This window comes from Odocoileus virginianus, chromosome 11 (assembly GCF_023699985.2).
Source record: "Odocoileus virginianus isolate 20LAN1187 ecotype Illinois chromosome 11, Ovbor_1.2, whole genome shotgun sequence".
Taxonomy (NCBI): Eukaryota; Metazoa; Chordata; class Mammalia; order Artiodactyla; family Cervidae; genus Odocoileus; species Odocoileus virginianus.
This window is the reverse complement of record NC_069684.1, coordinates 51,359,897-51,382,366: the sequence shown is the minus strand read 5'-3', so window position 1 is coordinate 51,382,366 and position 22,470 is coordinate 51,359,897. Positions and strand designations below refer to the sequence as shown.

General features: G+C 44.7%; 2 protein-coding genes and 1 long non-coding RNA gene across 7 annotated transcripts in view; 1 reads left to right on the top strand and 2 right to left on the bottom strand.

Moving 5' to 3' along the window:
* Positions 1-1,141: 1,141 nt before the first annotated feature.
* Positions 1,142-14,544, top strand: LOC139037523 (uncharacterized). The gene is made up of 2 exons (XR_011490400.1): positions 1,142-6,059; positions 13,629-14,544. It is a non-coding gene; the product is annotated as an uncharacterized lncRNA (long non-coding RNA).
* The window catches only part of NVL (nuclear VCP like), a 113,331-nt gene continuing 97,470 nt past the window's right edge, over positions 6,610-22,470 (bottom strand). For all 5 annotated transcript variants that reach the window (XR_011490395.1, XR_011490396.1, XR_011490397.1 and 2 more), the window contains 2 exons: positions 15,420-15,591; positions 6,610-8,987 (listed from right to left, as the gene is read on the bottom strand). The gene's annotated coding sequence lies outside the window, so the exon portion shown is untranslated. The remainder of the gene's footprint in view (positions 8,988-15,419; positions 15,592-22,470) is intronic.
* On the bottom strand, positions 10,072-10,478 carry LOC110128642 (cAMP-regulated phosphoprotein 19). The gene has a single exon (XM_070474457.1). It carries the CDS (start codon positions 10,428-10,430, stop codon positions 10,092-10,094), a length of 339 nt encoding a protein of 112 aa, XP_070330558.1. The 5' UTR covers positions 10,431-10,478; the 3' UTR covers positions 10,072-10,091.

Genomic DNA, 22,470 nt, shown 5'->3' with positions numbered 1-22,470 from the left:
TTATCTCTCCTTGCTATTTGGAACTCTGCATGCAAATGGGAATATCTTTCCTTTTCTCCTTTGCTTTTTCCTCCTCTTCTTTTCACAGCTATGTGTAAGGCCTCCTCACACAGCTATTTTGCTTTTTTGCATTTCTTTTTCTTGGGGATGATCTTGCTCCCTGTCTCCTGTACAGTGTCATAAACCTCCGTCCACAGTTCATCAGGCACTCTATCAGCTCTAATCCATTGAATCTATTTCTCACTTCCACTGTATAATCATTAGGGATTTGATTTAGGTCATAGCTGAATGGACTAGTGATTTTCCCTACTTTCTTCAATTTAAGTCTGAATTTGGCAATAAGGAGTTCATGATCTGAGCCACAGTCAGCTCCCAGTCTTGTTTTTGCTGACTGTATAGAGCTTCTCCATCTTTGGCTGCAAAGAATATAATCAATCTGATTTCAGTGTTGACCATCTGGTGATGTCCATGTGTAGAGTCTTCCCTTGTGTTGTTGGAAGAGGGTGTTTGCTATGACAGACGGTAGGCACTGGAGTGGCTGTGAGGAGACACCCCATGTCCAAGGGCAAAGGAGAAGCCCCAGCAAGGTGGTAGGAGGGGTGAATTCACGTTTAGAATCAAACCCCATTCCCGCCAGAGACGCTCAGAGGGCTCAAACAAACCTTGTGCGCACCAAGGCCCAGGGACCCCGCAGAGACTGAGACAGAACTGTGTCTGAGCGTCTCCTGTGGAGGGACGGGTCGACAGTGGTCTGCCACAGGGACGAGGGCTCTGGGTGTGGGTGCGGCATAAGCCCTCTTGGAGGAGGTCACCATTAACCCCACCATAGAGCTGCCAGAACTTACACAGGACTGGGAAATAGACTCTTGGAGGGCACAACAGAACCTTGTTCACCAGGACCCAGAAGAAAGGAATAGTGACCCCACAGGAGACTGTCGTGCACTTGCCTGTGGGTGTCCAGGAGTCTCTGATGAAGGCATGGGTTGGTGGTGGCCTGCTGCAGGGCTGGGGCCTCGGACTGTAGCGGTACATGCATGGGATCTTTTGAGGGAGGTCACCATTAATTACCTCCACCATAGTTTGGCCCCAGGTGAATAGCAGGGCGGAGAAGGCAATGGCGCCCCACTCCAGTACTCTCGCCTGGAAAATCCCATGGATGGAGGAGCCTGGTAGGCTGCAGTCCATGGGGTCGCTAAGAGTCGGACACGACTGAGCGACTTCACTTTCACTTTTCACTTTCATGCATGGGAGAAGGAAATGGCAACCCACTCCAGTGTTCTTGCCTGGAGAATCCCAGGGACGGGGGAGCCTGGTGGGCTGCCATCTATGGGGTCGCACAGAGTCGGACAGGACTGAAGCGACTTAGCAGCAGCAGCAAATAGCAGGGAGGGAAGACAGCTCCACCCATCAACAGAATATTGGATTAAAGATGTACTGAGCATGGCCCCGCCCATCAGAACAAGACCCAGTATCCCCCTCAGTCAGTCTATCCCATCAGGAAGCTTTCATAAGCCTCTTATCCTTCTCCGTCAGAGGGCAGACAGACTGAAAACCACAATCACAAAAAACTAACCAATCTAATCACATGGATCACAGCCTTGTCTAACTCAATGAAACTATAAACCATGCCATGTAGGGCTACCCAAAACAGATGGATCATAGTGGAGAGTTCTGATAGAATGTGGTCCACTGGAGAAGGGAATGGCAAACCACTTCAGTATTCTTGCCTTGAGAATCCCATGAACAGTATGAAAAGGCAAAATGATAGGACACTGAAAGATGAACTCCCCAGGTTGGTAGGTGCCCAATATGCTACTAGACATCAGTGGAGAAATAATTCCAGAAAGAATGAAGAGACGGAGCCAAAGCAAAAAAAACACCCAGTTGTGGATGTGACTGGTGATGGAAGCCAGGTCCCATGCTAGAAAGAGCAATATTGCATAGGAACCTGGAATGTTAGGTCCATGAATCAAGGCAAATTGGAAGTGATCAAACAGGAGATGGCAAGGGTGGATGTCGACATTTTAGGAATCAGCAAACTAAAATCGACTGGAATGGGTGAATTTAACTCAGATGACCATTATATCTACTACTGTGGGCAAGAATCCCTTAGAAGAAATGGAGCAGCCATCACAGTCAACAAGAGTCCAAAATGCAGTACTTGGATGCAGTCTCAAAAACGACAGAATGATCTCTCTTCAGTTCTAAGGCAAACCATTCAATATCACAGTAATCCAAGTCTGTGCCCCAACCAGTAATGCTGAAGAAGCCGAAGTTGAACAGTTCTATGAAGACCTACAAGGCCTTCTAGAACTAACACCCAAAAAAGATGTCCTTTTCATCATAGGGAAATGGAATGCAAAAGTAGGAAGTCAAGAAACACCTGGAGTAACAGGCAAATTTGGCCTTGGAGTACAGAATGAAGCCGGGCAAAGGCTTAATAGAGTTCTGCCAAGAGAACACACTGGTCATAGCAAACACCCCCTCCCAACAGTTGTGCTTACCAAGTACTATTTAAATACACAGTTTGTTTTTCCCCTGAGGCTGCAATTTAAGGGCTGGGATGATCTTTTATTTCTGTGTTGCCCAAGCCTAGCAGGGTCAGTGCTTGACTTGAAGTGCTTGATGAATGGAGAACAATAGAGGTTATTAAAACTTAAGAAGCTTTCATTGAAAACAGAAGCAAAGTAAAAGATGGAGGGCATTTGGATAACCTTTGAGAGTGGTATAGTGAACACAGTGGACATTTATTGAGAATTCTATTATTCACTAGCCCTGGACTAAGGTTTTTAATTAATTATCTTATTTCATTCTCAACATGGCTGTGACATAGGAAAGAAAAAAAGTTGAAAGTGTTAGTTGTGTCCGACTCTTTGCAACCCCATGGACTACAGCCCACCGGGCTCCTCTATTCATGAAATTCTCCAGGCAAGAATACTGGAGTGGGTTGGCATTCCCTTCTCCAGGAGATCTTCCCAACCAAGGGATTGAACCTGGTCTCCTGCATTGCAGGCAGACTCTTTACCATCTGAGCCACCAGGGGAGCAGTTAGTATTGTTAATATCTTCATTTCATAGATCAGAAGAAGACTGAGCCTCAGAGAGATTAAGTAACTGGCACAGGGTCACACTTAGAGACAGGATGTGAGATTGAGACAGTGACTGGAGAACCCAGACTCTACCGAGCTTCACGGGGCTTATCTAATGAGCCTAGTCCTGCAGCGGCAGCAGGAAGGAACACATGTTCCCATGTGTTATACAATGCGTGTTCATTCCACTGCCTGGTGGACCCCTTCCTGTGTGCCAGCAGTTTTGGCTATATTTCTGGGGGGTTTTGACCTTTGACAATCAAAAATTCTTTTTTATTTTTCTAAAAGGTCAGCTTTTTATTGAACATTACAAAATAGAAATATTACACCAGAGATTTAATCAAAAGACCAAACCTTATGTCATCTTCAGACCCCTCAGAGTCTTCTTTCTCTGCTCGCACTTTGTCCTCTGTAGGGGCAGAACCTCCTGTTGGGGCAGGGCCACCAGCTCTGTGTTGTAGATAAGAGTCTCGATGTTGACACTGGCCAGGGCCTTTGCAAACAAACCTGACCAGAAAGGCTTGACGTTCACATTGGCTGCTGTAGTGAGGGCGTTGACCATACTCTACATGAGTGGCACCTCATCCTTGTGCAGGATGAGGGCTGGGTAGATGCAGGTGAGCTCAGAGACGGAGGCCGTGGAGGGGCGAGTGCCAAGTGGACGACTGCCAGATGCACTGAGCACCAGAAACGAGGGCCTCACACCAGAAACACTGCCTTAGCCTCCTTGGTGGGACTGAACATTTTCACAGAAGCTGAGCAAAGCAGCCATCTAAATTCTTATATGAAACACTGGTTTAAATCCTAAGTAAAAATGAACTTATTCATTCTAGGGGCTTCCCTAGTGGCTCAGATTGTAAAGAATCCACCTGAAGTGCCAGAGACATGGGTTTGATCCCTGGGTTGGAAAGATTCCCCTGGAGGAGGGCATGGCAACCCACTCCAGTATTCTTGCCTGGAGAATCCCATAGACAGAGGAGCCTGATGGGTCGCCAAGAGTCGGACGTAACTGATTGACTAAGCACATTCATTCTACAGGTACTTGGCCAGGCACTATATTAGGCAGAGAGGACGCAAAGACAAAATATTCCAAGTTAAGGAGCTGATGCCCTAGTGCTGGGATACGCAAATGAATCAGAATTCAGTAATAGAGCCGTCTGCAGCAACAGGGATAGATCTAGAGACTGTCATACTTATGTAAGTCAGAGAAAGACCAGCATCATATAGTACCACTTATATGTGAAAGCTAATAAAAAAAATACAAATGAACTTTATTGCAAAAGAGAAACAAACTCACAGATCTCAAAATCAAACCTATGGTTACCAAAGGGGAAATGTAGGAGGAAGTAATAAATTAGATTGGGATTAATACATACACACTATTATGTATTTTAAAATAGGGGCTTCCCAGATGGAACAGTGGTAAAGAATCTGCCTGCCAAAGCAGGAGACACAGATTTGGGTTCAATCCCTGTGTCAGGAAGATTCCCTGGAGTAGGAAATGGCAACCCACTCCAGTATTCTCACTTGGAAAATTCTATGGACAGAGACGAGCCTGGTGGGCTACAGTCCATGGGCCCACAAAGACTCGGACATGACTGAGCACACACATGAACATATATACAGTAGGTTACTAACAAGGACCTATTGTATAGCACAGGGAACTTTATTCAGTATTCTGTAATAATCTATATGGGAAAAGAATCTGAAGGAGAATGAGTATATATATATATATCCATATCCATATATACATGATTGATTCACTTTGCTGTATGCACCTGAAACTAACAAAATTGTAAATCAACTATACGCCAATAAAAGTTGAAAAAAAAAAAGAATTCAGTAATAAAGAACTCAATGCCTTAACTAGGAGAGTCACGGGACTTCTGTGGTGGTGCTGTGGCTAAGACTCTGTGCTCCCAATGCAGGGGGCATGAGTTCAATCCCTGGTTGGGGAACTAGATCCCGCACGCCACAACTAATGATCTCGAACACCACATGGAAGATGCGCTGCAACAAAGATGAGAGGTCCCTGTACCACAATGAAGACTGGGCACAGCCAAATACATAAATAAATAAAAGTAAATATTAAAAAAAAATAGGACAGTCACGATGTGGCTGGAACTGAATGGTGGGCTCACCACAGTACCGTGGATCAGGTATCTAAACTCTGCAGACCATCCCTGCAGGCTGTTGTTTTAATCCATATTGGCCTGGGGAGGCAGATATCACCCCCTGAAAATTCCCTTGAAGACAGGGAGGTTCCAAGAGATTAGCCTGAGGCGAGCATTGTGAGCTGTCCAAGCTAGGGCTTTTGCTGCTGTTCCACTCGCCAGCTGACTTGGAAGATCTATTTGGATAAGGGAAAAAAAAATGTGTTTTCTTAGGGAAACCTTCTAGAAGCCTTAGGCATTTGGAATGAAGCAAGGATAGTCTGATCCTTGGGCTGGGAAGGTCCTGAAAAAATTGTACCCGCAGAAACCCAAAAGCACAAAAACTCTGAGACCCTCTTTGTGTATCTGATTCTGAAACAGGATAAGGACAGGGGTAGCACCTGCAAGGAGGGGCTCAGTGGAGGAGGAGGAGCAGCTGAGGCCTGAAGACATCAGACAGAGATCCCCACTGGGCTGTGGGCGAGGTCTGCAGCCGGGATTAGCAGAAAGGGTGTGGTGACAACCCAGGGAGAGTAGGGAAAGGAGTAGGATTTGACAACAGAGGGACATGCAGGTACTTCTTGGTTGGAAAATGAAAGACATGTTAGAGGAAGAAGAAGAATGCAGAGCGTCATCTGAAAATGAAGTTATGTTTTTGTTAAATTTAATCCAGATTGGCAGATGTCTCCTGAGGCCAATAACTGGACCCAGCAAGAAGGAAGCTTCCAGATGTGGACAAAGAATGTATCCCTGCCGCTCAGAAGGTGGCTGCTGTAACAGGCGTGTGTGAATTAGCACACACAGATCAAAAAGAGCGGGTAAGGATGTGTTTGAGGGGGTTCTCTGTAACAGACCCCTTCTGTGATCCAGGACACACACCTAGAATTTTCTTTGAAAAGCAGAACCTGAAGAAACCCAAGCAGCATTTGTAGAGTTAAGAGTGGATCCCGTGTTACTCGGCACACATACCTGTATTTGCAATCCTCAGCAAAGGCACAGAATAGCTGCATTGTGAAAAAGACCTGGAGGAATAGAGCTGCCCTCGATGTTGGGTTCTAAATCCTTGTAGGTCAGCAAGTTGCTAATCCAAGGAGGGCCAGTAATATTCCTTCCCTGTGAGGTTATTATCCAGGACTGCAGGAATAGACCCTCAGAACCCCAGTAACCCTTTATTAGTAAAAAATAAATAAATAAATAAAAGGCAGTGGGGTGGGATGGACATTCATTGGTTTGGTTGTGGTTTAAGTCTCAAATTTCCCTCCCAATTAGTAGTTGAGATTTTTTTTGGCACTTTGTGGGGGTTACGTTGGGGCTCCAACCCCCCCCCCCCAACAAACAGCAGTCTGATCTAAGCCATAACCACACAGCTTTTTTTATCACAATTTTGCAAGCAAATTTTATTTTTAAAATTTTTATTGGAGTATAGTTGACTTAATAAATACACATCAGGACAGTTGGTTTCCCCTCCAGGCTGGGCCTTAAATGTGTGAGACAGTAGTTCTTTTCTGTTGTTGCCTTGAGTGAAAGTACTTTCATGTCACCTTTCCATGTTTTTTTGGCTTAGTTTTGACCAAAAAAGTGCTAGCCTAGCAAGCCGGGCTTCTAAAACCTGTGTGTCCCATTTGTTCGGCACACCGCCCATCCGCTAAGTACTCCCTGGCTGGTGTGGCTGCTTTCTCTTCACAGATGCATAAAGAAGCCTGGTAGCTCACCACGATGCCCCCACTTTGAAGACTTTTAGAGTTGAAAATAATTGCAGTTTCCAGTTCAAATTCTGCCATCCCTCAATTTCACGAAAACAATCTTCTCATCTGCTACCTTCTCAAAAACAGATAAGTAAAAGCAAGAGAATTGACCAAAAATCAAGTCTGAATGACAGCGTCATCAAATTTCCTTTCTGAGGACCTGACTCCCTCTGGGGCCTGAGTCCGTGGGGCCATCAAACAAGCTGGATCTTAAAGTAGTTTGACCACAGCATCAGAAGGAGGGGCTTGACCAGGGGAAAAGGCAGATTCTGAAAAATCTCCGTAGTCCTATGGGAACTGAGTTGGCATTTAGCTGACTGGTCTAGAGTCCCTGATTCTCTTCCTCTGTATAGTCAGGAGATTTCTCCAGGTACGTGTGGGATTCTGCCACCCCTGAGCTCACAGGCCAGGCTCCCTGGGAGGCAGTCGGAGCACCACCCCAAATGCGCTCTGATGGTCTCACTCATCTGTTTGACAGCTTTGTTATTTCCTTTCTTAAAAGATCAGAGACAAGAGTAATCATGTATTAGGAATAGTTCAGTTCAGTTGCTCAGTCGTGTCTGACTCTTTGTGACCCCATGAACTGCAGTACGCCAGGCTTCCCTGTCCATCACCAACTCTTGGAGCCTGCTCAAACTCATGTCCATTGAGTTGGTGATACCATCCAAACATCTCATCCTCTGTGGTCCCCTTCACCTCTTGCCTTTAATCTTTCCCAGCATCAGGGTCTTTTCCAATGAGTCTGTTCTTCACATCAGGTGGCCAAAGTATCGGAGCTTCAGTTTTAGCATTAGTCCTTCCAATGAATATTCAGGACTGATTTCCTTTAGGATGGACTGGTTGGATCTCCTTGCAGTCCAAGGGACTCTCAAGAGTCTTCTCCAACACCACAGTTCAAAAGCATCAATTCTTTAGCGCTCAGCTTTCTTTATGGTCCAACTCTCACAGCCATACTTGACTACTGGAAAAATCATAGCTTTGACTAGACAGACCTTTGTCGGATTAGGATAGTCACTGTCTTATTTCCATTTAGCATCATTATTTCTTTTTAAATCACTTGATTACAGTCCCTAATCTTACTTGCATTTACAGGAGGAGGAAACTAAGAATTAAAGAAGTTAAGTGACTTGCTTCAGGTTGGGTTGGCCAGCTTGATCTCCCACAATGTAGATGTTAATGAGCTTGCTCCACCCCAAGCCCTTGCCAGCACAGTCGGACACCTCCCTTCAGTTACTAACTTCTCTCTGAAGAATCTCTGTTTGTTCCCGTGTGAAGCAAAGGTGTTGGGGTATAGTGTCATCCAGTTTGGAATCCTGGAGTTTCTGAATGCTCCACCATAGACGGCTAAAACCCACCCATGCCCCAATTCCCTTCCCACATTCCAGGGAGAAACAGCTAACAATATCACTAGCTGTCTCTGCTACCAACTCAGGCCCATGGTTGCCCTTCTAGGGGAAAAGTGACATTGCTCCACATGCATTTGGATCTGGCTGGCCTGTAAAAGTTTGCCGAGAAAACTAATTATGTAAGCAAGCATGTAGGAAGAACTTTAATCCTCTTCACAGAATTAAACAGTAAGAAGCCAAACTATTTCTAAGGATATAAGGGCCATAAGCATACATGTTCCCAGAGAATCCTAACTGGGGGGCTACAATACTGATGGGGCTCCTGCCACGTGCCAGGCACTGGACCAGTCTCTTCATGCACTATTAATCTTTCTGTTGGTTGTTGCTGTTGTTGTTCAGTTGCTCAGTTGTATCCAACTCTTTGTGATCCCATGGACTGCAGCATGCCAGGCTTCTCTGTCCTTCACCATCTTCCAGAGCTTGCTCAAACTCATGTCCATTGAGTCTGTGATGCCATCCAACCATCTCATCTTCTGTTGTCCCCTTCTCCTCTTGCCCTCAGTTCTTCCCAGCATCAGGGTCTTTTCCAGTGAGTCAGCTCTTTTTTTTTTTTTCACAAGAGGCAAAGTATTTATTCTAGTGTCCCCCAAATTGACTGTGGAAGTAAAAAGTTTCTACATTAAAAAAGTTTATATAAATTATATGAATAGTAATTTTCATAAAAGTCAAAATGAAACATTCTGCATAGGACAAAAGATATGCCTAAGCAACATATCATATTTGCACAAGGCCATTGAATGTCATGGGTACTACCAACAAATGAAAAAGCTTAAGTCTATGGCAGTCTGAGCAAAGATTTCAGTTTGGTATTCTATAACCCCAAGACTATAAACTACTCTTACTATACAAAAGCTCTAATGACATAAAGAGTTTTTTGTAGGAACTCTTGTGCTTCTGGTTGGCACATTATCTACTCTTTAATATGTGGAAGTAATACAGATAGTTGTGAGAGGTTGTGCAAAACTATTGTATTTACAAAAATGGCACAAAAGTGAATTCAACAGTTGATGCATATGCACACTTCCTTCACATCTTCAATGACAGAAGGTATTCTGAACACTATAGAACTGAGTAAGAATACTAGCTTGAACAGCAGCTGTTAAGCAATAGAGTCACGTAAGTTACACCGGAATGGGGCAAATATTGCCCGAGTAAAATTCTATTGTTAAAGCTGAAACAGATTTAAGGCCATTCAAGTTCAAACACAGGATACAAATCTTTTGGAGCCCCATTCATTTGTGTTTGAAATATGTGACCTTTCTTCTAACCTGTGGTCTTAAACTTCTGTTTTACAAAACCCAAAAGGAAAATCCAGAAGAAATCAACAGTAGAGGTTATATTAAATAAGAGTAACATACAAAGCTATAATTAAGATGAATTAAAGAAAGCCAACATTAAAACTGCAAAACTTGTTTGTTACTTGTTGGATCCAGCCCTACACTAGGAGTTAGGTAATATATACAATTATTTTCAAGTAGATTACTTTATGTTGCTCTAACATGTTCTTTTCATCAGTGCACTGTTAAACTAATCAAATACACATGTATATTCCCTTACAATAGCAGCACACACTACCGCTATCTGCAAAGACATCACTCTCAAATGACATAGGGAGTAAAAGGAAATAAAAAGCAGAGGAGTAACATATTAAGGAGAAATAATGGGAATTAGAAGATCCATGCAGTTCAGCTCTTTTTAATCAGCCAGCCAGTTTGCTAGCAACAAGAGATGGTTTCCGTTGAGGAAGGTCCTGTGGAGTGGGAATGTGGTCACCAGTGACCTCTGTCTTATCCGGGGTTGCAGTAGGAAGTTGCTTGTTCTTCATTTTTGCTTTAGCCATGTTGTAATCCCCAGAATCAAAATATTTTTGCCCTTTCTGCAATCGTTTCCTTAAAAAATCGGAACCTCCAGGCTTTTGTCCCAGATGAGGATACCTTGCTTTTAATTTTGCTTCTTCAGCTTTCTCTGGACTAGTCACTTTATCTTCCATTTCCTTCTGCTCCTCCGCGGAGGCTGCCTCGGGGACTTCTGCAGACATACTGCTCCCTCTTCCTCCGCTTCTCCAGTTCTGCCGAGTCAGCTCTTCACATCAGGTGGTCAAAGTTTGGAGCTTCAGCTTCAGCCTCAGTCCTTCCAACGAATACTCAGGACTGATTTCCTTTAGGATGGACTGGTTTGATTTCTTTGCTGTTCAAAGGACTCCCAAGAGTCTTCTCCAATACCACAGTTCAAAATCATCAATTTTATGGTGCTTAGTCTTCTTTATGGCCCAGCTCTCACATCCACACACGACTACTGGAAAATCCATAGCTTTGACTAGATGAACCTTTGTTGGAAAAGTAATGTCTCTGCTTTTTAATATCCTGTCTAGGTTGGTCATAGCTTTTCTTCCAAGGAGTAGTGTCTTTTAATTTTATGGCTGCAGTCACCATCTGCAGTGATTCTCTGGAGCCCAAGAAAATAAAGTCTCTCACTGTTTCCGTTGTTTCCCCATCTATTTGCCATGAAGTGATGGGATTGGATACCATGATCTTAGTTTTTGAATGCTGAGTTTTAAGCCAACTTTTTCACTCTCCCCTTTCACCTTCATCAAGAGGCTCTTTAATTCCACTTCACTTTGTGCCATAAGGATGGTGCTATCTGCATATCTGAGGTTACTGATGTTTTTCCTGGCAATCTTGATTCCAGTTTGTACTTCATTCAGCCCAGCATTTCACATGATGTATTCTGCATAGAAATTAAACAAACAGGGTGACAATATACAGCCTTGACATACTTCTTTACCAATTTGAAACCAGTCTGTTGTTCCATGTCTGGTTCTAACTGTTGCTTCTTGACCTGCATACAGGTTTCTTAGGAGGCAGATAAGGTGATCTGGTATTCCTATCTCTTTAAGAATTTTCCGTAGTTTGTTGTGATTCACACAGTCAAAGGCTTTGGCATAGTCAATAAAGCAGAAGTAGATGTTTGTCTGGAATTCTCTTGCTTTTTCTATGATCCAACAGATGTTGGCAATTTGATCTCTGGTTCCTCTGCTTTTCTAAATCCAGTTTGTACATCTGGAAGTTCTTGGTTCACATACTGTTGAAGCCTAGCTTGAAGGATTTTGAGCATTGCTTGCTAGTATGTGAAATGAGTGCAATTGTGCAGTAGTTTGAACATTCTTTGGCATTGCCTTTCTTTGGGACTGGAATGAATATTTTCCAGTTTTGTGGCCCCTGCTGAGTTTTCCAAATTTGCTGGTATATTGAGTGCAGTACTTAAACAGCATCATCTTCTAGGATTTGAAATAACTCAGCTGGAATTTCATCACCTCCACTAGCTTTAGTGATGTTTCCTAAGGCCCACTTGACATTACACTCCAGGATGTCTGCCTCTCGGTGAGTGATCACACCATCGTGGTTATCTGGGTCATTAAGATCTCTTTTGTATAGTTCTTCTGTGTATTCTTGCCACTGCTTCTTAATATTTTCTGCTTTACGCTGGCATCAGTCTTATTTCTCAGTCAAGAAATGAATGAATAGGAAAGAATAAGTAACTTGTCTAAAGCCACAGTCAGCCTGAACCCAGTGTCTAAATTGAAAGTCCATGACTTCTGGGACTTCCCTGGTGGTTCAGTGGTTAAGGCCCAGAAAGTGAGAATTCAATTTCTGATCAGGGAAGTTCTCACATGCTGATCAGAATGGTCAAAAAATGAAAATTAAAAATCAAAGTTCATGACTTTTGCATTTGGACTTTACAGTGAACATTACTGGTGAATTCAGAGCCCTGTCCTAATTAGTGTAACATGTGAAGTTTTTTTTTTTTTTTTTAAGATAGTATCAATTTCGACACTCCTAGGAATTTAGGCAGCAGGCTCAGTGACAGAGTGGCATGAGGAAGGCTGGGAGTTGGGGAAGGCATAGCCTGTAAACTCCTCAAGCTATTTCCACATGTCCTAGGTCACAGGGTACTTAAGCAAAAGTCAGAACAGGAGCCTGTGACCTGGAGTTCACACTTAACCACAGATTTTAAAGAGCTTTCTCAGCAGTTATGATTTTCTAAATAATCAGTCCTACAAAACCCAGTTTAGATGCTCCAGCAAAAGCAGGCAAAACCTGGGCCTGATTTGCCAACAAAAAGGAAGGTGGACAGCTGGGGGCTGTGAGCTCCTCAAAATGGTGACTCCTTTTCCTGACAGGAGGACAACTGTCAGCTACTTAAGAAGCCTCGGCTTTAAACCCTAGTAGCCAGGGCCCAGGACAGAGCACGGGCCTGTGAGGGGCAACCTGGAAAGGGATCTTGACTGGGTCACCAATGTTCTGTGGCGTTTGGAGAAAAGTCACAGCAGTGAGGGAGAAAACAGGATCTTCAGCGCCTGTGTGCCTGGAGCCAGTTCACTAACTTCTCAGAGCTGGTTTCTTTATCTTTCGATCTACCTCTTGGGCTGTTGGGCGGGATTGTGGCGATCAAATATGTAAGTCACTGTCCCTAGGAATGATGACTACTGCCCCTGGGAACATCAAGGTGCTGGAATGGGTCACTCGGAACAGTGCCAGAAACAAAAAGTGTTGTCAAAACTGTTCCAACCCAGAGCAATTAATGACCGCTGCCTAAACTATGGTCTCATATTTGGACTTTTTCAGGAATTTTTAAAAAATTATTTATTTTTATTTATTTGGCTGTGCTGGGTCTTAGTTGCGGCACATGGAATCTTTTAGTTGGGGCAGGTAGGATCTCGTTCTCTGACCAGGGATGGAACCTGGGCCCCCTGCATGGGGAGGGTGGAGTCTTAGCCACTCAATCTAGGGACTACCAGGGAAGTCCCTCGAATTTTTAGAAAAATATTTATTTTACTTGTTTATCTTTTGGTTGCACTGGGTCCTTGTTGCTACGGGCAGGCTTTCTCTAGTTGCGGCGAGCAGGAGCTCCTCGCTCGCTGTGGTGCGCAGGCTTCTCACTGCGGTGGCTTCTCGTTGCGGAGCGCAGGCTCTAGGGTGCGCTGGCTTCAGCACTTCCGGCACGTGAGCTTCCAAGCTCCAGAGCACAGGCTCAGGAGTTGTGGCACACAGGCTTAGTTGCTCCGCGGCATGTGGGATCTTCCCGGACCAGGGATTGAACTCGTGTCCCCCTGCACTGGCAGGTGGATTCCTATCCACTGTAGCATCAGGGAAGTCCTAGAATTTTTTTTTAATTGTGGTAAAATACACATAAGAAAATTTACCCATATTAATCATTCTTTTTTTTTTTTTGATAGGTAAGAAGTGGATTTACTTAGAGAGACATGCACTCCACAGAGTGTGGGCCATCTCAGAAGGCGAGAGGCCCCCAAATTAACCATCCTTAAAAATTATTAAGTACATTCACATCACTGTGAGCCTCTTAATGAGGGTGAAAGAGGAGAGTGAAAAGGGTGGCTTAAAACTCAATATTAAAAAAACTAAGATCATGGCATCCAGCCCCATTACTTCCTGGCAAATAGAAGGAGAAAAGGTGGAAGCTGTGACAGATTTCCTCTTCTTGGTCTCTAAAATCACTGCAGATGGTGACTGCAGCCATGAAATTAGAAGACGATTGCTTCTTGGAACAAAAGCTATGACAAACCTAAACAGGACTTTGCAGACAAAGGTCCGTATAGTCAAGGCCATGGTCTCTTCAGTAGTCATGTACAGATGTGAAAGTTGGACCATAAAGAAGGCAGAGTGCCGAAAAACTGATGCTTTTGAACTGTGGTGCTGGAGACTCCTGAGAGTCCCTTGGACAGCAAGAAGATCAAATCAGTTAATCCTAAAGGAAATCAACCCTGAATGTTCATTGGAAGGACTGATGCTGAAGCTGAAGCTCCAATATTTTGGCCACCTGATGCAAACAGCCAATTCATTGGAAAAGACCCTGATGCTGGGAAAGATTGAAGGCACAAGGAGAAGAGGGTGAAAGAGGATGAGATGGTTGGATGGCATCACGGATTCAATGGACATGAACTTGGGCAAACTCTGAGAGATGGTGAGGGACAGGGAGGCCTGGCAAGGTGCAGTCAATGAGGTCACAAAGAGTCAGAATGACTTGGAGATGGAACAAAAACAACATTTACATCGCTGTACAACCAGTCTCCAGGACTGTTTCACCTTACAGAACCGAAAGTCTGTACCCACAGAACAAGTCTCCCTCCCCCAGCTGTTGGCATCTGTCGTTCTACTTTGTGTCTCTGTGAGTTTGACCTGAGTGGGTTTTTTTTTCCAGCAAAACCTTACACTGTGCATGTCAATTCACATGACAAGTACTGCACGGCAAGCCTGTTTCACAGTAAAGTAACAAAGACAGGTATTCATTAGAGGGGGAGCCACACCCGCCCCAGCCTCAGGTGGGGGCAGCTCTCCACACACTAACTCACTCCCCTTTTGCTGGAGAGACTCGCCCCCAGGAAGGGGCATCCCAGCTCCAGGGCTGCGGTTGGGCAAGCACAGTTGTGTCTCCATCATTAGCCAGAATAGCACAGTTGAGGCTGGGTCCTGGTGATTCAGGTATCTCCACACTTGGTGTGGCTCATGGAGAGATGATCTGGTTTCTAATAACCTGATTTGAATAAATACTTGTGAATGGGCACATGAAATTGGGTTTTCAAAGCTCTGCTTCTGGTGAGTGTGTGCACTTGTGGACGTGCAGGTTGGATGGCGGGGGTAGGGAAGGAAGCACGGCCTCTCCCCACAGGGCCCTCGCCCCACCACCCACACAACTCAGATACGTGCATACGCACACAGACACACACACAGGATCTCCAGACTTCTGTTGCCTCTCCTGTGGCTGTGTCACAGCCATATAGCAGGCTTCTTTCTGTTGCCCGGGCACCTGGGCCCATTCTCCTGGGGCCTCCATGGGCCGCCCCCCCATCTGAAACACCAGACCACATTCCTGCACGGCCAATGTCCTTTCAACACCCAGGTCCCACCGTAGATGCCGTCTCTCTTAAGAAGCCTCTCCTTACCAACTGCATGCTTTGCGTTTCACCAAAAACTGATCCAGAGACAAGAAACTGATGCAAGCCACTTACCTGGAATGTGGTCCCAGGAGCACAATAAGGCAATGGAGAAGTGAGTCAGAAAAGTCTCGCCTTGGTGCTGTGGCTTCTGAGACTGGACGGGTCACACCTGAGAACAGTCCCCCAGTGGTCATGCAGTGTCTGCCTTAGAGTAATCCACGAAGCCCTCGATGTTTTTCTGCATCTGCACTCACAATAAAAGATTTTTTAAAAAATCCCTCTGAGGGAGGAGGAGGCTGAGGGGTACATTCACCAACCCCTTCCCTCTTTGCTTGATGGTTTCTCCTGGGGCCACTTCTAGGCTGCTGAGGGTGGGGACAGAGGAAGCCCTTGAGAAACCCAGGGAGGGCTTCTGCAAAAGAGGGACTGGGGCCTCCAGGGTGGGTGCAGAGGACAGGAGGGGCAGTGATGTGTCTGCCGCATCCCCTCCACTGGTGCGCCCACCCCCGTCACACCATTCCTCACCTGCATCCCGGGGGACAGCTGCTGCCACGCTGAAGAAGCTATGCCTCAGAGCCCCTCACTGGCACAGGGCCCTACAAGCCCTGGGAAGAGCCCTAGCCTTGTGTTTGGGTTGAATTTTGTCCCCATGCTGGAGGCTGCCTATTTCAGGATGGGATCTTATCAGATGTAGGGTCATTGGATGTGATTAGTTAAAATGAGGCGATGCTGGTGGGGGTGAGGTGGGTATGCACAATTAAAAAGGGAGTTTGGGCTTGTCTGTACACCCTACTATTTATAAAATAGATAGCCAACAAGGATCCACTGTGTAGTTCAGGGAAATCTGCTCAATATTCTTGTAATAACCTAAATGGGAAAAGAATTTGAAAAAGAATAGATACATGCATATATATAACAGAAGCACTTTGCTGTACAGTTGAAACTAACACAACATTGTTAATTAACTATACTCCAATATAAAATTAAAAAGGCAAAGTCATGCTCCTAATCCAGCAAGACTTACAGGAAGTTGTCAGTGCAGGAACACCACCATGGGAAGGTGGAGGATGGAGTGATGTGTCATCTACAAGCCAAGGATGAGCCAAGGAGGGCTGGAACAGACCTGCCCTCAGAGTTCTTGGAAGGAGGCAGCCCTACCTTGGATTTCCAGCTTCCAGAACTGAGAGAATTACTGCTGAAGCCTCCAATCTGTGATACTTTGTGATGACAGCCCTGGAAAAATAATAGCTCATGTATTCTTTTTCTAAAAGATGGCCCTCAGATAAGCTTCAGGCTCCACAAAACTGGGATCTGAGGCTCCCCTGGTAGCCCAGTCGTTAAGAATCTGCCTTGCAATGCAAGGGACACCGGTTCGACCCCTCGTCCAGGAAGATCCCACATGCTGAGGAGCAACCAAGCCCAGGAGCCATAATGACTGAACCCAAGTGCCTTAACTCCTGAGGTCCAGACATCCTAGAACCCACGCTCTGCAACAAGAGAAGCCCGTGGACCACAGTGAAGAGTAGTCCCCCTCCCCACAACTACACAAAGCCCTCATTCAGCAATGGAGACCCACCACAGCCCATAAATAAATAAATCTTTTTTAAAAAATCCAGAACAATCCACAAATGGGATCTGCCCCTTCCCATTCCCAACTTATTTCCTTCCAGGTATGTATTGCTACCACAGATGTTCCATCCAGATATGTGCCTGCTTCAGTCATGAACCATCACAAGGGCTCTGGGAGAGAAAGGGCCGTATTTGTTTGCCACCATGTCCCCAACTCTCTAACAGAGCCTGGCAGGGCTCACTAAACTTTCCTTGAATAGTAAGTATGTAAATTGACTGGTTAGACCTAGTCTCTCTTATTTTTAACTGGCTTTCAAGGGCATTCGGGATCCATGGAGCATGGCACTGTTACCAAACCAAATTCAGGTCCGCTCACCCAAAAAAGCTGATTTACGGACACCAGGCTGTGGTGAAGGAAAAGTGCAGCATTTATTGAAGGCGGCAAGCAAGGAGTCCAGGTGGTGAGTGCTCAAAGGGACTGAACTCCTTGAAGGCTTTCAGGGAAAGGTTTTTTTTTAAGGGAAAGGTTTTTAAAGAGGGTGAAGGAGGGGAGTTGTGGAGTGTGTGGTCAGTTTGTGGACATTCTTCTGATTCTGGATGACTTTTTGTAACTTTCTGTAATTTTTGACAAATTCCTTTAGCAACAGAAAGATGAATGAACAAAGCTATCCACAGGTGTATTAGATGGCTCTCCCATACCTAAGTTGGTCATTCTATCTAGGATCCTCACAAGTAATCCTTTTTTGTGCCAACCCACAGGCAGTACTTAACAGTACTTAAGTCCTCTCTCCTTTCCTGAGTCACCATTTTTCTGCCTTGTGACTACACTGGGGCAGTATTTAAACCCTAGACCTTTGAACTTTCTATAACTGCGCTTTGTTTCCTTAAAGAAAGGGATTTTCTTTGTGGATAAGACTTGCCCAACTCTGCCTCTAGCTGTGGGCAATTTCCGTCATCTGCAAACTGAGGATAATAGACAAACCAAACTCCCAGGGCTACAGGGAGAAGTGAATGAGCTAAAACCTGGGAAGGCAGCCAGCTCACTGCCCCTCAGCCTCAAGGTAATTGCCCTTGAGACCACAGGAGTCCAAGTATGACAGCTCTGCACACCTCCTGCAGAGGTTAGGGGTCATTGATGCCACAGATGGAGCTTGAGAGAGCAGCAATGCAGTCATGCCCTACCCTGGAGAGTGAGGAGGACAGAGACCAGACCAGACCACCAACCTGGCCTGTTAGGAGGCTAGAAAGTATCTGAGGGGCCGCACATCCAGCAGGAAGAGGCTGCCCAGGGGTCACTATGTTGTGTGTAGGTCTAATGAAGATGTAGGTAGAAAGTGAAGGCACAGTGGCTCAGTGGGGAGTAAATGCCTTTAACTGATGGAAGTTTAGGTTCTGAGGCCTCATGGGGAAGAATAAGGAGCTACTGATGAAAGGCAGTGGTCCAGCACCCTTTCTCCCAAAGGCTGCCTGTCTCTCTCTTGCTTCCTGTTCCCACTCATCTACATAAAACCACCACTGACACACAGACCCACAAACTGGGCTCTGCCCCTTCCCTCCTTTTTCTTAGCAGCACTTACCTCTCATTCTATTTGATGTGCATGTGCATAAGCATACATGTACTTGGTACTCTACACATGAACATCACCAGATGATCAATACTGAAATCAGACTGATTATATTCTTTGCAGCCCAAGATGGAGAAGCTCTGTACAGTCAGCAAAATCAAGACCAGGAAATGACTGTGGCTCAGATCATGAACTCCTATTGTAAAATTCAGACTTAAATTGAAAAAGGAAGGAAAATCACTAGGCCATTCAGGTATGACCTAAATCAAATCCCTTATGATTAAATAGTGAAAGTAACGAATAGATTCAAGGGATTAGATCTGATAGATAGAGTACCTGAAGAACTATGAACAGAAGTTCATAATACTATACAGAAGGTGGTGATCAAAACCATCCCCAAGGAAAAGAAATGGAAAAAGGCAAAACGGTTGCCTAAGGAGGCCATAAGCTACAAATAGCTGAGAAAAGAAAAGAAGTGAAAGGCAAAGGAGAAAAGGAAAGATATACCCATCTGAATGCAGAGTTTCAAAGAATAGCAAGGAGAGATAAGAAAGCCTTCCTAAGTGAACAAAGGAAAGAAATTGAGGAAAACAATAGAATGGGAAAGACTAGAGAGCTCTTCAAGAAAATTAGATACCAAGGGAACATTTCATGCAAAGATGGGCATAATAAAGGACAAAAACAGTATGGACCTAACAGAAGCAGAAGATATTAAGAAGAGGTGGCAAGAATACACAGAAGAACTAAATAAAAATTATCTTTATGACCCAGATAACTATGACGGTGTGATCACTCACCTAGAGCTGGACATCCTGGAGTGTGAGGTCAAGTGGGCTTAGGAAGCATCACTATGAGCAAAGCTAGTGGAGGTGATGGAATTCCAGTTGAGCTATTTCAAATCCTAAAAGATGAGGCTATGAAAGTGCTGCACTCAATATGCCAGCAAATTTGGAGAACTCAGCAGTGGTCACAGGATTGGAAAAGGTCAGTTTTCATTCCAATCCCAAAGAAAGGCAATGCCAAAGAATGTTCAAACTACCGCACAACTGCACTCATTTCACATGCTAGCAAAGTAATGCTCAAAATCCTTCAAGCCAGCCTTCAACGGTATGTGACCAAGAACTTCCAGATGTTCAAGCTGGATTTAGAAAAGGCAGAGGAACCAGAGATCAAATTGCCAGCATCCGCTGGTTGGATCATATGAAAAAGCAAGAGAATTCCAAAAACCATCTACTTCTCTTCACTGACTATGCTATAAAGCCTTTGACTGTGTGGGTGGATCACAACAAACTGTGGAAAATTCTTTTTTTTTTTTTTCAAACTGTGGAAAATTCTTAAAGAGATGGAAATACCAGATCACTTAACCTGCCTCCTGAGAAACATATCCAGGTCAAGAAGCAACAGTTAGAATTGAACAGAGAACAATGGACTGGTTCAAAATTGGGAAAGGAGTACATCAAGGCTGTATACTGTCACCCTGCTTATTTAACTTCTATGCAGGGTACATCATGTGAAATGCTGGGTTGGATGAAGCACAAGCCAGAATCAAGATTGCTGGGAGAATACCAAAAACCTCAGATATGCAGATGGCAGCTCCCTTATGGCACTAAGTGAAGAGGAGTTAAAGAGCCTCTTGATGAAGGTGAAAGGGGAGAGTGAAAAGCTGGCTTAAAACTCAACATTCAAAAAACTAAGAGCATGGCATCCCGTCCCATCACTCATAGCAAACAGATGGGGAAACAACAGAAACAGTGACAGATTTCATTTTCTTGGGGTCCAAAATCACTGTGGACGGTGACTGCAGCCATTAAATTAAAAGACGCTTGCTTCTTGGAAGATAAGCTATGACAGATAGCGTATTAAAAAGCAGAGACATTATTTTACCAACAAAGGTCCACATAGTCAAAGCTATGGTTTTTCCAGTAGTCATCTATGGATGTGAGAGTTGGACTATAAAGAAGGCTGAGCACTGAAGAAATGATGCTTTTGAACTGTGGTATTGGAGAAGACTCTTGAGAGTCCCTTAGACTGCAAGGAGATCCAACCAGCTAATCCTAAAGGAAATCATTCCTGAATATTCATTGGAAGGACTGATGTTGAAGCTGAAACTCCAATACTTTGGCCACCTGATGTGAAGAGCTGGCTCATTGCAAAAGACCCTGATGCTGGGAAAGATTGAAGGCAAGAAGAGAAGGGGACAGCAGGCGATGAGATGGTTGGATGGCATCACTGACTCAATGGACATGAGGGACAGGAGTTTGAGCAAAATTCAGGAGATAGTGAAGGACAGGGAAGCCTGGGGTGCTGCAGTCCATGGGATCGCAAAGAGCTGGACACGACTGAGTGACTGAACAACATTTGGACTTATCAACTCTGCCTTTTTACCTCCCCACCACACCTCAGAGGAATGACTTGGGTTTTGCTCCAGGCTGAGCTGTACTCTCCCCAACTAGCACCAAACCGCTCTCAGTCATCAGTCAAGAAATATTTGTTGAACGAATTAATGAAATCTCTCCTCCCACTTACATGCCTGCCTTTCAGTTTCTGATTCAAGTTACGAGTGGACTATGGACTGCAAACTACTATAGCTACTGTGCCCTGATGCCAGTGAAAATTCAATCATTAGACTCACCTTAAATGAACTTGAGTTTCATCTAGCAACAGAACCTGTTACGGGTTCCTAAATGCAAACAAATTTAGGATTCTTCAAGATTTGAGACCTCACGGAAAACCGAAAGTCTTCCCCCTTTTCCAGCTTTGTCACATGCCGAGGAACGGGAAGGAGGTTCCTAGTATCTGTCCCTCAGCCCCTTTGCCTCTAATCACGTGTACTCCCTGCCCGGCACACCCTCTTGACTTCAAAAGCCTCTCCTGCTCTCTTGCACTGTATGAAAGGAATGTGTGAATTTCTACGGGGGCCAATTTTGTCATGTGTCAGTTCACCCCACAGCTAGCTGCGTGGATTTGGCTAAAGGTGAAGGAAAGAAATAGGAGGGGGAAACTGCGTCACCAAAGCCATCCCTAGGTTGGTAACTCTCCAGACTTCACCTTGAGAAGAAGGGTGGCAGGGCACGTCTGGGTGGCACATGTTTGCTCACCAAGGCTGGCTTGTTTGCTTGGTCAAGGTCAGCAGAAAGCCAAGGTTGGCAGAACCCACTTTAGCTTTCTTTTTTGTTTTCAACATGACTGAGGTTTGACCTGGTCACATGTTGTTGTTTAGTCGCTCAGTCGTGTCCGACTCTTTTGTGACCCTACGGACTGTGGCCTGCCAGGCTCCTCTGTCCATGGGATTTTCCAAGCAATAATACTGGAGTGGGTTGCCATCTCCTTTCCAGGGGATCTTCCTGACCCAGGGGTCGAACCTGTGTCTCCTGCATTGGTAGGCGAGTTCTTTACCACTGAACCACCAGGGAAGCATATAATATAGAAGCAATCAATATTATAATAATTTTATATGGTGACACATGCTGGCTAGACATTGTGGTGACTAATTCATAATGTATACAAATGTTAATGTACTATATTCTATACCTGAAACTAATATAATGTATGTCATCTATATTGCAAATTAAAAAAAAAAATCACCTAGGGAGATCCAAGTTGCAGCTCCCCAAGCCCCACCCAGGGACTCTGATTCAATAGGACTGCAGTGAGGTCCAGATTGCATTTTTTAAAAAACATTTATTGAAGTAAAGTTGAGCAGAGACATTACTTTGTCAACAAAGGTCCGTCTACTCAAGGCTATGGTTTTTCCAGTGGTCATGTATGGATGTGAGAGTTGGACTATAAAGCAAGCTGAGCACAGAAGAATTGATACTTTTGAACTGTGGTGTTGGAGAAGACTCTGGAGAGTCCCTTGGACTACAAGGAGATCCAACCAGTCCATCCTAAAGGAGATCAGTCCTGGGTGTTCACTGGAAGGACTGATGTTGAAGCTGAAATTCCAATAGTTTGGTCACCTCATGCAAAGAGCTGACTCATTTGAAAAG

Bases quoted from the DNA above. Each gene is read 5' to 3' on its own strand.
- LOC110128642 (XM_070474457.1), bottom strand. From the start codon at position 10,430: ATGTCTGCAGAAGTCCCCGAGGCAGCCTCCGCGGAGGAGCAGAAGGAA.